General features: G+C 38.4%; 2 protein-coding genes across 2 annotated transcripts in view; one reads left to right on the top strand and one right to left on the bottom strand.

Moving 5' to 3' along the window:
- LOC145974544 (odorant receptor 4-like) overlaps positions 1 to 15,313 on the top strand; it is a 166,828-nt gene that overhangs the window by 56,377 nt on the left and 95,138 nt on the right. The window lies entirely within an intron of this gene.
- Positions 1,317 to 2,081, bottom strand: LOC145974980 (THAP domain-containing protein 2-like). The gene is made up of 3 exons (XM_083105112.1): positions 1,975 to 2,081; positions 1,695 to 1,857; positions 1,317 to 1,394 (listed from the first exon to the last, which is right to left on the bottom strand). Exons 1-3 carry the CDS (start codon positions 2,079 to 2,081, stop codon positions 1,317 to 1,319), a joined length of 348 nt encoding a protein of 115 aa, XP_082961238.1.

Here is a 15,313-nt window from a genome sequence, read left to right as displayed (position 1 = left end):
CGTACGGACTCAGAGCAATTTTCGTCTCGCGAATTGTTATACTTCGTGCAATTTAGATCTTATACAGGACTGTTGTCGCGTCATTTCGATCTCATCGTGCAAACACCGCGTGTAATCGTCAAACGTTATCGTTCTCGCGACAATGTTGCTCTTGACGCCTTTTGCCTTTTTTGTGTCTTTCTTACCATCGACTCGTAACGCGTACATTTTTGCTCTAAGCCCGACGAATTCGGTCATTATCGCACCGTTATTTTCATCCTTCATCAAGCCCGGCACTTTTTTATTCACGAGCGGTATACCGTACGCATTGTCCGCGGCATAATCGCTCGTATCGAATCTAGCGATATCGCGCTTCATGTTTTCGTACACATCGACGCACTCGACGTGATATATTAGACTATTTGTGTCATGGACCTAAGAATACATGGACGGAGCATTTCGAGGGGAAGCTAAATTATCGGTAAGGGGAGATGTAGCGCACTTCGGCTACATTCGTTTGTACGCTTCGGATATATTCGGGATTACGTGAATTGTACATACAGGCTGAATTCCGTAAAGCGCATGTATCTATAGTACACGTAACGTATACTATAGATATATGCGCTTTATATATGAATGTATACATATAAAGTTGTATATATATTTAGTTTTTTGTATATATATTTATTTATTTTAGTTGTATATATATTTGATGTAAAAAATAAAGTAATGCGTATTTTATATTTTGTTATTATATTTATTGTCCCTTAAACAAAATTAATTTATTTAATTTTTGGTGTTCGCTTAAATCTACATTTGTAATAACATGACATAATCTTATTGACGCATGCTTGCATTGTATGTTTTAGACACAGGCAAACATTGCTGTTTTCTTATTTGACGCTTAACTAATTCTTTTATACCTTTCTGTAAATTTTGAAAAACGTTAGAATCATCTTCTGTAATTAAATTGCGTTTCTGTAAATTTTTTATCATATTTTTTAAAGTAAGATGTTTTTCTTTCATCTTTGTCCATTTATGATTCACATCATATAATTTTTTTTCAAACTTCTTAATTCTTCTGCATGAATTTTTCGCATCCTACATTTAGTAGGAGAATTAAATATTCGTTCAGGTGAAATACTTGTTGAACGATGCTTCATTCTTAGAGTATTTTGTTGTAATTCTCCAATACCAGGTTCTGTAATAAATATTACTTTTATTATTAGATAATATATTATTATTATATGTAAATAGAGAGTTATACGTAAATAGAGAGATAATTAAGCAATTTATTACATAGATAATTATAAAATTTATAATACAAGTAGATAATACTAACCAATGTCACAATTTCTTGAATTGTCAACATTAGGAACTGTATTTTGCTTTTCTGAATCTTCTTTGGTAAATAACTATAAAATAAAGCTGTTAATATAAAATTATACAGAATGTACACTGCCCGTCACTAATTCGTTCCATTTTCCTAGCAAGTTTATATAGGATATGTTACATATCCTATATAAACTTCCTAGGGAAATGGAACGTATTAATGATGGGCAGTGTACATACAGTATAAGTAGAAATCATTTTCAATGATATTTAAAAAAATAATTTAATCAATTATTTTAACGTTTTTAAAATATCTTTAAAAATGATACATTTTTGATATATATATTTTTGCTGATTATGTTAAACTGTGATATTATATGTACAAATGGAATAGCATCTTTCTTTAATCTTTTACACTCCAGATGTGATTCATAATCTTCCTTTCTGAAATGTGCGGAACACACGGCTGCAGATTTTGGTGGACACCAATCTTTCAAATAAAGGGCTTCGAGCCATTTATTTTTCCTATTTACATCCTGTGGTAATCTAAAAAAATTATAAAAATTATGTATTATTTTCATTATAAACATATCCTTTTATCAAATAATAAATTTATAAAAATTGAATTAAAATAACAAATTTTATATATTAAGTTTTACTTACGAATGAAATGAATATTTCTGATTTTTATCTTCTTTTTCTAATTGCTCCCAATTATTTTTTTTTTGAGAACTTCTGTTATTGCATCCAGGTACAATACAATAACCCATTATTAAGAAATTTATCTTTTTAATTGTATTATCTTAATACTTTAAATTGCAGGTTAGCTGTCACAAGAAAAGCACAAGTCGAAAGTCGAACGGAATCGAACAAAACACGAGCCGAATAATACCGAGTTTAACCGAAATGACTCGATCTGTGCTTGGTGTCCCCTTACCGCTAAACTTGTACCTCCCTTGCCCTAATCAGTAGCGTATGCTCCGTCTATGTATTCTTAGGTTCATGATCTGTGTCGGTATACATGATCTTACATTTGTCGCGATACAGGGGAGACATGTACTTGTGGTGAAATTCGTACAGACACTCGTTCGATATGTCGAGTATGCACATACCGACGTGTAGATTGGTTTATAAAATTTTACTTCCAATTTGCGCAATTCTACGGCGATTAAGTTTTCCGAAAAGACGCTTCGACTATGGAAATTTGGTGTCGCGATCATCGCTTCTGCGCCGTATCGTCCGTCCCACTTTGTCAATAATTTTACATCCACGCGATTACGCACATTTTCCATCGTTTTGCCAAATACTGCATTGTTCATTAATTTGTATAAATTTTTTTCAAAATCATTTTTCGCGAGTGTTCTAAACTGTGTATTTAATTCGATATAATTGCGAAGCCACGGAGATTGCGTAAATTGCAATACGCGATGTATTTTTGTAACGCGAAGGCCGTGTCGCGTACATTGCTGTAGGTTACGGTAGTTTATCACGTAACGCTTCTTATCGTATAACGTTGCAAGAAACTTGTCTTGCCGCTTGCCGGGCGGCTTGTCGCGTGTCGGGCAAAACGGTAGGTCAGTGTGCGTATCGTGAAGATGTTGCGGGTACTCGAGATCGACTTCGAGGATATAATCCGTAGGCGAATCTAGCGCGATCGATGCTACGTCAAAATTCGACACGTCATCGACCCATCGAAAATCGGCGTAAGGCAACGGTTGACACATTGCCCATCCGTACAAATTATTTACATCGAAATACATCAAGTATGACGATGGTTTCGATGGATCGTACGACTCCATGTACTTGTTATTAGCACGCGCGTATCTGTTGGAACACTGACTCAGACCACCGCGTATACCGCGTTCGATAAACATAACCATGTCAATGTCGGTAAGCAATTCGAACGTAATCTTGGTATGCTTCAACATGGCGTCCCACGTGTATCCGGGAAGAGTATAATAATACGCGGGGTCGAGTCCGTAACTTTCGATGTAACTATCGCGAAAGTTTTCGAAAATATCAGCTAATAACAAGACATCGATTTTCAGGTACAAATCGCTATATTCGCCTAGCGTTCGAATGGAGAATCGCGTCCAGATATTCTCGGTGTGCGCGTAATCGCTCTCGGATATAGTTTCGCCGGTCAAAGAACTGTAAAATGATTCGCGAGGTGGTAAACACGTATCTTGCAACCTGTCCACAGAGTCGACGTATTCGTACGGAAAGACGCCTTTCCGTGTTAATAAACTGAAATTTTCTGCAGATAAATTTTGAAATTCTGATTTTAAAATTTTGAGTTTGTCTTTGTCTAGATAAGATGCCAATTTGTCGAGACTTGCCGTAAGAAATTTGTATGAATCGGTGAAGCGTAATTTTACATGATTTTTTCATGATTTTTTTTGTCTTCCTTAAGGTCAACAGTTTTTGTAAACGATATATATTTTTCCTTGGTTATCGGAAGTAATTCGATTTCCCCTTCGAACGCTGTGGCTATATCCTTGATAATGAAATGCGCGTCGTAACCGGATAAATTGTGAAAGACTATGGGAATGCAAAAAGATTCTTTGTAATTTAGATTGCAATTTGAGTGCGCGGGATCCCTATATCGCCCGATCAAATGACAATGATCGCGTACACGTGTATCGTCTTCTTGCGTAAACGGTTTTTCACATATATGGCAATGCGTTGCGCTGTGAAATTTTTCCCACTCTTCGGACGTTAAATCTATCAATGGGACATTTGTCGTTAAAATAGTCTTAACGCGAATTGCTAAATTTTTAAGTTCTTCGGTGAACCACAAAACGCAATCGGCGCTACGGTGAGAATTATAAACGGATAACGAGTCGTTGTACGAACAATGCACATAATACGCTATACTAAACACCCGATGGTGTTGGTACAAATTTTGCTGTTCTTCCTTCATCTTGGTCAAAACGCATTCCAAGTCGGCGTATACGATGAATGGAAGCCGCTCCTTCCGATTAAAGTTGCTGAACTCGAGTCACTTGTCATTGTCGCTCGGCAATCGGATAGCGCAGTCGTTCATCTCTCGACAGTCGACCGTATGTGACTGCAGCTTGTCGTTCGAACTAAAGTAATGTAAACATCTGTAAAAGAAAATTTTTTAAATTAAAGATTTATATATATACAATTTGCTATATAACTTATAATTATTTAAATTATACGTACCGATCACAGATATATTTTTTATTCTTGTGTTTGCTCAACTGTGAACTGACAAGTCGCGATAGATTTTTGATCCATGCGAAATGCCCGACGTTGTTGCCGTCTTCCACGTATAGCAAGTTGACGTGTTTATCCCGTTTCTGCTCCGAAAGACGTATCGGAACAATGCTGTTCTCTTTCTCGATGCTGTACACGTTGATCGAGATATTGTTTGCAAGTTCAAACTTTTTAATTTGATTCACAGTCACTGGAAACTCAATGTTCTGGAGATTCAGCACTGTCGCGTAATGCGGGTACGATGATTCTCATTCCTTTCTGCGGGATATAGAGCGGCGACCACTTCCCCCGCGAAACACGCATTGTCTTTAGATTGCACGTTAATCACCGCTCTCTTCGCCGTAATCTCTCGCGATAATTTAATGTGACATCCCGCGCGCAAAGGATTATATTTATTTACATTAACAGTCAAATTCTGTATTCGCGACAGTGCCCAGCCACTATCACGTTCCTGAAATTCTTCCAACAATGCTAGAGTGGGCTCGATAACGCGGCGCTCGTACCACTCGTGTAAATCGGATGTGCGAAAGAGTTCACAGTTTCTCGTATTGATACTTTTATTTGCACGCTTATCACCCAACACAAATTCACCGTTGAATATAGTATTTACTTTTACACTGTTGTGTCTTATTATAACGTCTTGCACTTGCTCGAGCACGATGTCTTTGGCATCCTCGAGAAATTGACGAGGTTCGATATAGTTTGCGTTAATCACAGCACCGGTCAGAATACGGCTATCGAACGCGGTATCGATCTCTCGCCAAACGAGTCTTTCCGCGTTATTGTCGCCGCTGTAATCACCACCACTGGGTATAAACCATCTCTGCAATCGAGTCTTTGCACCTACGAATCGCGCGATTTTAGTCACCAAAGACTGTCTACTTCCGATCGAGAGTCACGGACGCTTGACACGGCTGCGTTCTTCGAGCTGTTTGATAAATTCCTCGCAACGCTGCAGCCATGCGAACTCGCCCAAGGTGGCAATTTGGCGGGACTGCTCCACCAGGTCGCGTTCAGTTTGCTCGATGTTTTCCATTTTTCCTGTCTTTTTCACATTTTTAAAACACTACGTCACAGTTTTCTACGGAGCACTTGCACGTGAGCTTTTGCACACGATAAGCAATACCGTTCGCTATCTTGAACGTGAGAGTGCATATTCATACATTTATAACGTTGAAAGCATCGGTCTAAGACACTTCGATGAATACAATGCAAAACTTTCATATCATCATCATCATCATCGTCACAATTTTTTCGGAACATTATTACGTGTCTAGGATATTTCCAACGCCTATACTGCGAAGGACGCAAATTGTTCATTATCACCAATTCTACGCACTTTCCAATATCTATACAAATACTAATGCACAGAGCTTTGCCGAAACACAGGATCTTCCGTATAATGCTCATCGTATAGTCGTAATAGTTCTTTTCATAGCTAAATTCTTCTTCTTCTTTCTTGCACTCATCAAGCATTCGTCTGTATGTTTTTTCTCTCACGGTAAGGCCAGTGATAAGCAGGTTCACGGTGGACACAGACTCTTTGTCCGACAACGTGGTTACTAGTTCGTGATACGCGTAAACCGAGTTCGCGATCGCGTAGAAAATGCATCGGTGATATTCGTTGCACATTTATAAAATTTTTTTTACCCTCCAGAGCATCGACGATATCATCTTTATAATAATCAAAATATTCATTATCAAAATATTCATCATCGACCACATTATAATTAAAATTGTACATATTAAAATTAATTTTTTTCTCACGTTGCTCGCACACTTTATACAGTCTTATTCAATGTTTTTTCACTGTGTGCAAATTGGGCACATATTGCGCGGAAATGTTAGATACAACGGCTCCCTACAATTTGAACAGTATCGGCCATCCATCGCATCAAGTGTCTCAATTTTATGCTTTCGAACAGCATACATGTTTTGACTATCCACGCCTTGCAATGCAATCATACACGAAGGACATACAGCTAAAGCACCACCCGTGGAATAATAAAAGTATATGGCACAAAATTTTGTACGTCCGTTTAGAGCATTAATTTCCGCAACAGACACTATTTTGTCGATATATTCCGTGGAGTTCTCACTGCAGTCACTAATGCAATCACTGTCAGCCGACAACGCGTGATCTTCGTCTACTTCCATTTTTATATATTAATCGCGCAAAATCTTTCTAACAGAACACCGCTATACTCGTACTTTTACAACCGACGTGTCGATGGGCGTTCAAATCACGTACTATGATTTGATGCGCTTCAATATATATATTTCGTCCTTTCTTATCTTTGTGAACGGAGGAAGCAAGGGTGTAAAGCAGCCGAACATCGGCTATTTGTTTATATTGTTTATAAATTCGCGCAACGCGTAATTCAATGAGAAAGAGATAAGGATACGTCGAACGGAAAAAAATCTAGAATTACTTATATTGGGGGTGAGGGGTGTACCGCGAGAGCACAAAGCAGCCGAACATTGGCGCTGATATGCGTTGCATTCCTTCCGAGAAAAAATCGTGGAAGATGATTCTGGGGGGCACTATTTGTTTATATTGTTTATAAATTCGCGCGACGCGTAATTCAATGAGAGAGAGTAGGTGATACTAGGAGAGTTCTAACGTAGGTCCGAGGGGGGCGCGGGGCGAGGGGGTTCTCCGGGGCGAGGGGGTATGACGTCACGCGAGACGGAGGGGATTTCGGCGGCGCGGGGGCTGCGGGGCGGGAGACGCTTGTTTCGGTGCGCGTTGGATGTTTTATCGCAATGATAAGCAATATTATATTACATACGCGGTTGATAAACGATATAAACAGTACATATGCCTATGTCCGGTTTATAAACAATATAAACAGCCGCATGGAAGACAACGCGTGCGAGAGAGAGGGAACGATAGCGCGAGGAGAACGTGTGCGAGAGAAAGGGAACGATAGCGCGAGATGATAGCGCAAGGGATGGGAGCGCAAGGGAAAGACGTGTAAATAAGTACATTTTTTTCAATTAAAATATATAAAATTTATTAAAGTGTGATAGTACATTTGTGTGTGTGTGTGTGTGTGTAATAATATAATAATAATAATATAATAATATATAATAAAAATTTAATTTAAATATATAAAAAATTAAAATTTAATATATGGGGGAGAGCTGGGTGATGCGCCAGGCTAAGGGGGAGGCCGCTCCTGGAACAGAAAAAAGATATTGGATTAATATAAGCGTAATTACAATAAAATTTATAAAAAGAACACTTACATCTTTCCATCCATTCCTGTTCCTCATCATCATCCTCTTCTTCTATAACCCAATCTTCTGGGATCTACTCTTCCTCTTCTTCTACAATGTCGTAGGGGTCTTCTCCGAAAAGCTGCCGCAGGTCGAAAATATCATCAACCTGGCGATGGCAACTCTCCGGGGTGTCGCCCCACATATCGGAGAAATCCTCCCTCTTAGCGCGACGCACCATCCGCATCCATTGTCTTTGTTGAATATTGACGAAACCGGGAATTTCCATTTCATCCTGGAACTATAAAACGATCTATTTAAAAATACACAAATTTTTTCACAATTTTTTCACAAAATATTCACAAAACACTACTTACGTTCCAGGTAAAAGTCATGTTTAACACGACGATGCACAATATATCCAATAATTTAGTTTTCCAATCCTTGTATATTGATACGCGATCCATTTCTTACACACTTCTTCTCGACTCGCAAACGGTTCAGAACCTTATGACGAGGCAACGAGGTCTCGGTACGAGATCGTATAGTAGAGATGTGGCATTATCACCATATCAAAAACGCGTCGTAAGACAAAAGTATACGCGGTCCCATGCATTTATCGCAAGTATAAGCAATATTATATTACATACCCGGTTGATAAACGATATAAACAGTACATATGTCTATGTCCGGTTTATAAACAATATAAACAGCGCATTGAAGACAACGCGTGCAAGAGAGAGGGAACGATAAATTCTTATAACTAGCGCGAGAGAGATAGCGCAAAGGATGGGAGCGCAAGGAAAGGCGCGTAAATAAATACATTTTTTTCAATTAAAATATATAAAATTTATTAAAGTGTGTGTGTGTATGTGTGTGTGTTAAAATATTTAATAATATAAAATTTAATTTGAAAATATATAAAATATAAAAAATATATAAAATATAAAAAATTAATATAAAATATATAAAATATAAAATTTAATATATAGGGGAGGAGGAGGCTAAGGGATGGCCGCTCCTGGAACAGAAAAAAGACATACATTTGAATAGTTTTTAATAATTTATTTTAGGACTTTTGATGTATTATAAATTGTAAGTTACTTACAATATTATCCATGATCCATTTATTTAATTTGTACAAATGGGACATATGTTGCACGGTATTATTTGCTGCAAAGATTTTTTACATTCTTTGCAAGACATATTAGATAAATGTTCATAATATGTGCATTTATGTTCCCGAACAGAACCAGCTTCTAAGAATAGGAATGATAATCTATGGAAGCACTCGGTACAATATTTGGACTCATCTTCCACATAGTAGTAGGATATACAACATATCTTCGTTTGATCCAATGCTATTATTTCAGTCAAGTTTAAATTTCGATGTTTAGTGTGTATTAGTTCATCACTACTATCACTCTCATAATCACTGTCTGCTAAGGGTTCTAATTCTATATCAGACTCATCCTCGTCTAGATTATCAATTTCCATTAGATTATCATCCTCAATAATAATAACATCTTCATCATCAATGTCATCATCGATGATAATAACATCTTCATCATCAATGTCATCATCGATGATAATAACATCTTCGTCATAAATGATAATAACATCTTCTTCAGCCATTATACGAGACTAACACAGAAGAACAACGAAAAAAATATTTGGATCCACTTCTTCTTCACTTTTTGATAGATATCTCTCGACTCGCGCACTGCTAAACTCTTTGTGATGAGGCAACGAGGTAAGAGATCGTATAGTAGAGATGTGGCATTATCACCATATCAAAATCGCGTCGTAAAAAATATGTGTGGTCCCATGCATTTATCACAAGTATAAGCAATATTACACATGCCCGGTTGATAAACAATATAAATAAATAAACCACTCGAGTGTTTATGAGATCCTCCGGTACTTGACAATATAAACACTTCAGAATCATCTTCCACATTTTTTATAGGAAGAATTGCAACGTATCAGCGCCGATGTTCGGCTGCTTTGTATTTTTGCTTCCGCCGCTCATATATCAGCGCCGATGTCGGGCTGCTTTGCGCTCTCGCAGTATACCCCCTCACCCCCAATATAAGTAATTCTAGATTTTTTCCGTTCGACGTATTCTTATCTCTCTCTCATTGAATTACTCGTCGCGCGAATTTATAAACAATATAAACAAATGGCGTTCGAGAATCATCTTTCATATTTTTTCTCGGAAGGAATGCAACGCATCAGCGCCGATGTTCGGCTGCTTTGCGCTCTCGCAGTACACCTCATCACCCCCAATAAAAGTAATTCTAGATTTTTTCCGTTCGACGTATTCTTATCTCTCTCTCATTGAATTACTCGTCGCGCGAATTTATAAACAAATGGCGTTCCAGAGTTGCCAATAAGGCAACTAAATATATAGATAAATAAATATCAATATGAAAAATATCTAATATTAACATTGATATTAATTAAAATTTTATATAATTAATATTATTAATGATAATTAAAATTTTATATAATTAATATTAATAAAAATTTTATATAATTAATAGTAATTAAAATTTTATAAAATCTTCGGAAGATAAAGAATCGAGTGGTAAAAAAATAATATCTAACAGCGAGGCTATTAATCAGAATATCATTTCGGAGACACTAAGGTGCAGAAAATATGTGAAACGCAAATAATTAGACGACAGAGAGCGGAAGAAACAATGAAGGATCGCACTAAAATGAATGAAGGAGAGAGCCTCGTGGTCGACGGCCGCAGCGATGCTTCTCCCGCGCAATTGGATGCTGCGCGCGCAGCATCCCCCAAGGTCGGACAATTCTTAATGAATGCCGAGAAAGCTCGCGACGATCGCATATGTCGTCTCCCTCGTCCTTGCACTATGAAGAACGAGACATGCATAGGATTAGAATTTTGCGTCATGGCTCGATGTCGCAAAATTATTATAAATTATTATAAAATTATTATTTAGAAGAGAATGTGTGAGCTCTGGTGCATTTTTAATGTGGCTTTGATACGTAATAAATATACAAATTTTTATTAAAGACTTACATTTTATTAAAAAGAAATTTTATTAAATTTTATTAAATTTTATTAAAAAATTTTTTTATAAAAGACAAAATTTATTTAAGATTTAAGCATATTTTATAGATTAATTTGTGTATTTTATATGCTTTGGAAAAAATTAGTTATTTAAAAAAATGGAGAATTTTTTATTTTATTGCTTAATTTCTTTACTTTGGTGTGACATTTTAATAAACGCCATTTGTTTATATTGTTTATAAATTCTATATTTAGTTGCCTTATATTTAGTTGCCTTATTGTTCCAGAATCATCTTCCATATTTTTTCTCGGAAGGAATGCAACGCATCAGCGCCGATGTTCGGCTATTTTGCGCCTTTGTTTTAAAGATAAGAAAGGATTAGATGAAATATATAAGGAGGATTGAAGCGCATCAAATCATAGTACGTAATTCCCATCGACACGTCGGTTGTATAGCGGTGTTCGGTTAGAAAGATTTTGCGCGATTAATGTATAAAAATGGAAGTAGACGAAGAAGATCACGCGTTGTCGGCTGACAGTGATTGCATTAGTGACTGCAGTGAGAACTCCACGGAATATATCGACAAAGTAGTGTCTGTTCCGGAAATTAATGCTCTAAACGGACGTACAAAATTTTGGATCATATACTTTTATTATTCCACGGGTGGTGCTTTAGCTGTATGTCCTTCGTGTATGATTGCATTGCAAGGCGTGGATAGTCAAAATATGTATGCTGTTCGAAAGCATAAAATTGAGACACTTGATGCGATGGATGGCCGATACTGTTCAAATTGTAGGGAGCCGTTCTATATAAGATTTCCGTGCAATATGTGCCCAATTTGCACGCTGTGAAAAAACATTGAATAAGACTGTGTAAAGTGTGCGAACAACGTGAGAAAAAATTAATTTTAATACGGACAATTTTAATTATAATGTGGTCGATGATGAATATTTTGATAATGAATATTTTGATTATTATAAAGATGATATCATCGATACTCTGGAGGGTAAAATAATTTTTTGAATGTGCAACGAATATCACCGGTGCATTTTCTACGCGATCGCGAACTCGGTTTACGCGTATCACGAACTAGTAACCACGTTGTCGGACAAAGAGTCTGTGTCCACCGTGAACCTGCTTATCACTGGCCTTACCGTGAGAGAAAAAACATACAGACGAATTCTTGATGAGTGCAAGAAAGAAGAAGAAGAATTTAGCTATGAAAAGAACTATTACGACTATACGACGAGCATTATACGGAAGATCCTGTGTTTCGGCAAAGCTCTGTGCATTAGTATTTGTATAGTTATTGGAAAGTGCGTAGAATTGGTGATAATGAACAATTTGCGTCCTTCGCAGTATAGGCGTTGGAAATATCCTAGACACGTAATAATGTTCCGAAAAAATTGTGACGATGATGATGATGATGATATGAAAGTTTTGCATTGTATTCATCGAAGTGTCTTAGACCGATGCTTTCAACGTTATAAATGTATGAATATGCACTCTCACGTTCAAGATAGCGAACGGTATTGCTTATCGTGTGCAAAAGTCACGTGCAAGTGCTCCGTAGAAAACTGTGACGTAGTGTTTTAAAAGTGTAAAAAAGATAGGAAAAATGGAAAACATCGAGCAGACTGAACGCGACCTGGTGGAGCAGTCCCGCCAAATTGCTACCTTGGGCGAGTATTTTGCATGGCTGCAGCGTTGCGAGGAATTTATCAAACAGCTCGAAGAACGCAGCCATGTCAAGCGTCCGCGACTCTCGATCGGAAGTAGACAGTCTTTGGTGGCTAAAATCGCGCGACTCGTAGGTGCAAAGACTCGATTGCAGAGACGGTTTATACCCAGTGGTGGTGATTACAGCGGCGACAATAACGCGGAAAGACTCGTTTGGCGAGAGATCGATACCGCGTTCGATAGCCATATTCTGACCGGTGCTGTGATTAACGCTTAAACTATATCGAACCTCGTCAATTTCTCGAGGATGCCAAAGACATCGTGCTCGAGCAAGTGCAAGATGTTATAAAAAGACACAACAGTGTAAAAGTGAATACAATATTCAACGGTGAATTTGTGTCGGGTGATAAACGCGCGAATAAAAGTATGAATACGAGAAACTGTGAACTCTTTCGCACATCCGATTTACACGAGTGGTACGAGCGCCGCGTTATCGAGTCCACCCTAGCATTGCTGGAAGAATTTCAGGAACGCGATAGTGGCTGGGCATTGTCGCGAGTACAGAATTTGACTGTCAATGTAAATTAATATAATTCTATGCGCGCGGATGTTATATTAAATTGCCGCGAGAAATTATGACAAAGAAAGCGATAATTAATGTACAATCCAGAGACAATGCGTGTTTCGCGTGGGCAGTGGTGGCCGCTCTATACCCCGCTGAAAGAGACACGAATCGGGAATCTTCATATCCCCACTATACGACGATGTTAAATGTACAAAATATTGAGTTTCCGATAACGTTGAACCAACTAAAACAGTTTGAACATATAAACAATATCTCCATCAACGTCTACAGCATCGAGAACTGCATCGTCCCAATACATCTTTCGGAACACAAGAAAGACAAACATGTGAACTTGCTGTACGTACAAGACGGCAACAACGTCGGACATTTCACGTGGATCAAGAATCTATCGCGACTTGTCAGTTCACAGTTGAGCAAACACAACGGTCAAAGATATATCTGTGATCGGTACGTATAATTTAAATAATTTATGTAATTATAAAATATAATGTATTGCATAAATCTATAATTTAAATATTTTTTTTACAAATGTTTACACTACTTTAGTTCGGACGACAAGTTGCAGTCACATACGGTAGACTGCGGAAAAATAAACGACTGCGCTATCCGATTGCCGAGCGATAAGGACAAGTGGCTCGAGTTCAACAACTACACGAGGAAAGAGCGGCTTCCATTTGTGATCTATGCCGACTTGGAATGCGTTTTGGCCAAGATGGAGGAGGAAGAACAGCAAAATTTGTACCAGCACCATCGGGTATTTAGTATAGCGTATTATATGCATTGTTCGTACGATAACTCGTTATCCGTTTATAATTATCGCCGTAGCGCCGGTTGTGTTTCGTGGTTTACCGAAGAACTTAGAAATTTAGCAATTCGCGTTAAGACTATTTTAATGACTACAAATGTCCCCATGGTAAATTTAACATCGGATGAGTGGGAAAAATTTCACAGCGCAACGCATTGTCATATATGCGAAAAACCGTTTACGCAAGAAGACGATACACGCGTACGCGATCATTGTCATTTGACCGGGCGATATAGGGTTCCGACGTTTGTAACCTGTTTCGAACAGATGTTTCGAGCGGGTTGCCCGTGGTTTCAAAAACATTTTCGATTGCGAGTGATTCGGGTATCGTGGGCTGTTCGATTCTCGTTGTCGCTGACGGTGTAGAGATTATCGGCGGTTCATCCAGTAAAGCATCCGATAGATCGGATGTACGCGGCGTCGATAAACGATTCGCCTTCAATCGTTTCCTCTTTCTCGGTGTCGCATCCTCCTCTTCCTTCTTATACCGCTTGATGGGTAATTTTAATCTTCGCGTCAGTGTTACTCTCCGGCTCGTTTTTCACCGCGATTGAGCTAGAGTTGTCGGCGATCTTTTGTAGTGGCTCGATAATAGGCCCAAAATGGATCTTGACCGCGATATCGTCGTCGATCTTATCGGTCTTCTAAGCGCGATGTTTCTTGCGGATCGATTCGCTCGTTTTCTCAATCTCCCTCGCAATCTTTTCACGCTCGCGAATATTATCGCTTTCAGCCATGTCGACGGAATGTCGAGCGTTTCACCCCTCTCGACGGAATGTCGGCAGCGACTAATCGTTTCGCGGTATCGCAAACACGTTAAATCCTTTTCTGTATCGCCCGTTCGTAAGCGAGCTATCCTTATCTATCACTAGGAATCCATACTTTTGCTGCCAACAAGTACGACATAATTCACTGAAATCCTCGTACGACATGTCGGTATTCACGTGATCGTTGTACACGTGTTTCAAGTTGGTACCGTCCTGTTTAAACAAGATCAGCAGGTTCGCGTTGTCGCGTATAAGATGTTTTGGTATTCTCGCGTACGTCTGACAGAGATAGAAGCAGTCGACGTTCGAGTGACGACCCATTGAGAAGTATTCTCTTATCGTATCTTGCTTATCGCACGCCACGTCATCGAAGACGAAAATCGAGTTTGGACGTGCCTCACTCGGTGGAATGACGTCACTGTTATTCGAGAACGTAAAGTAGCCGATTTCGTCGATCGGCGTCAACAAATTCTCCAGATATCGATATTTCGGCTGTTGCAACGACTTCGAGTACACGTACACGATCTCGAAACGTACACCGTACCGACTTTCTATCAAACTAATCAACACGTTTGTCTTACCGCAGTTTGAAGGGCCGCAAACGATACCGCGTATAGTAGTCAGTAGCATGTTTCCATGCTTGCGTACTTTTTTC

The sequence above is a fragment of the Camponotus vicinus genome, unplaced genomic scaffold, assembly GCF_025532165.1.
Source record: "Camponotus vicinus isolate PSW18456_S1 unplaced genomic scaffold, iyCamVici1.0 SCAF_7, whole genome shotgun sequence".
Lineage (NCBI taxonomy): Eukaryota > Metazoa > Arthropoda > Insecta > Hymenoptera > Formicidae > Camponotus > Camponotus vicinus.
This window is presented reverse-complemented; position numbering and strand designations above follow the sequence as displayed.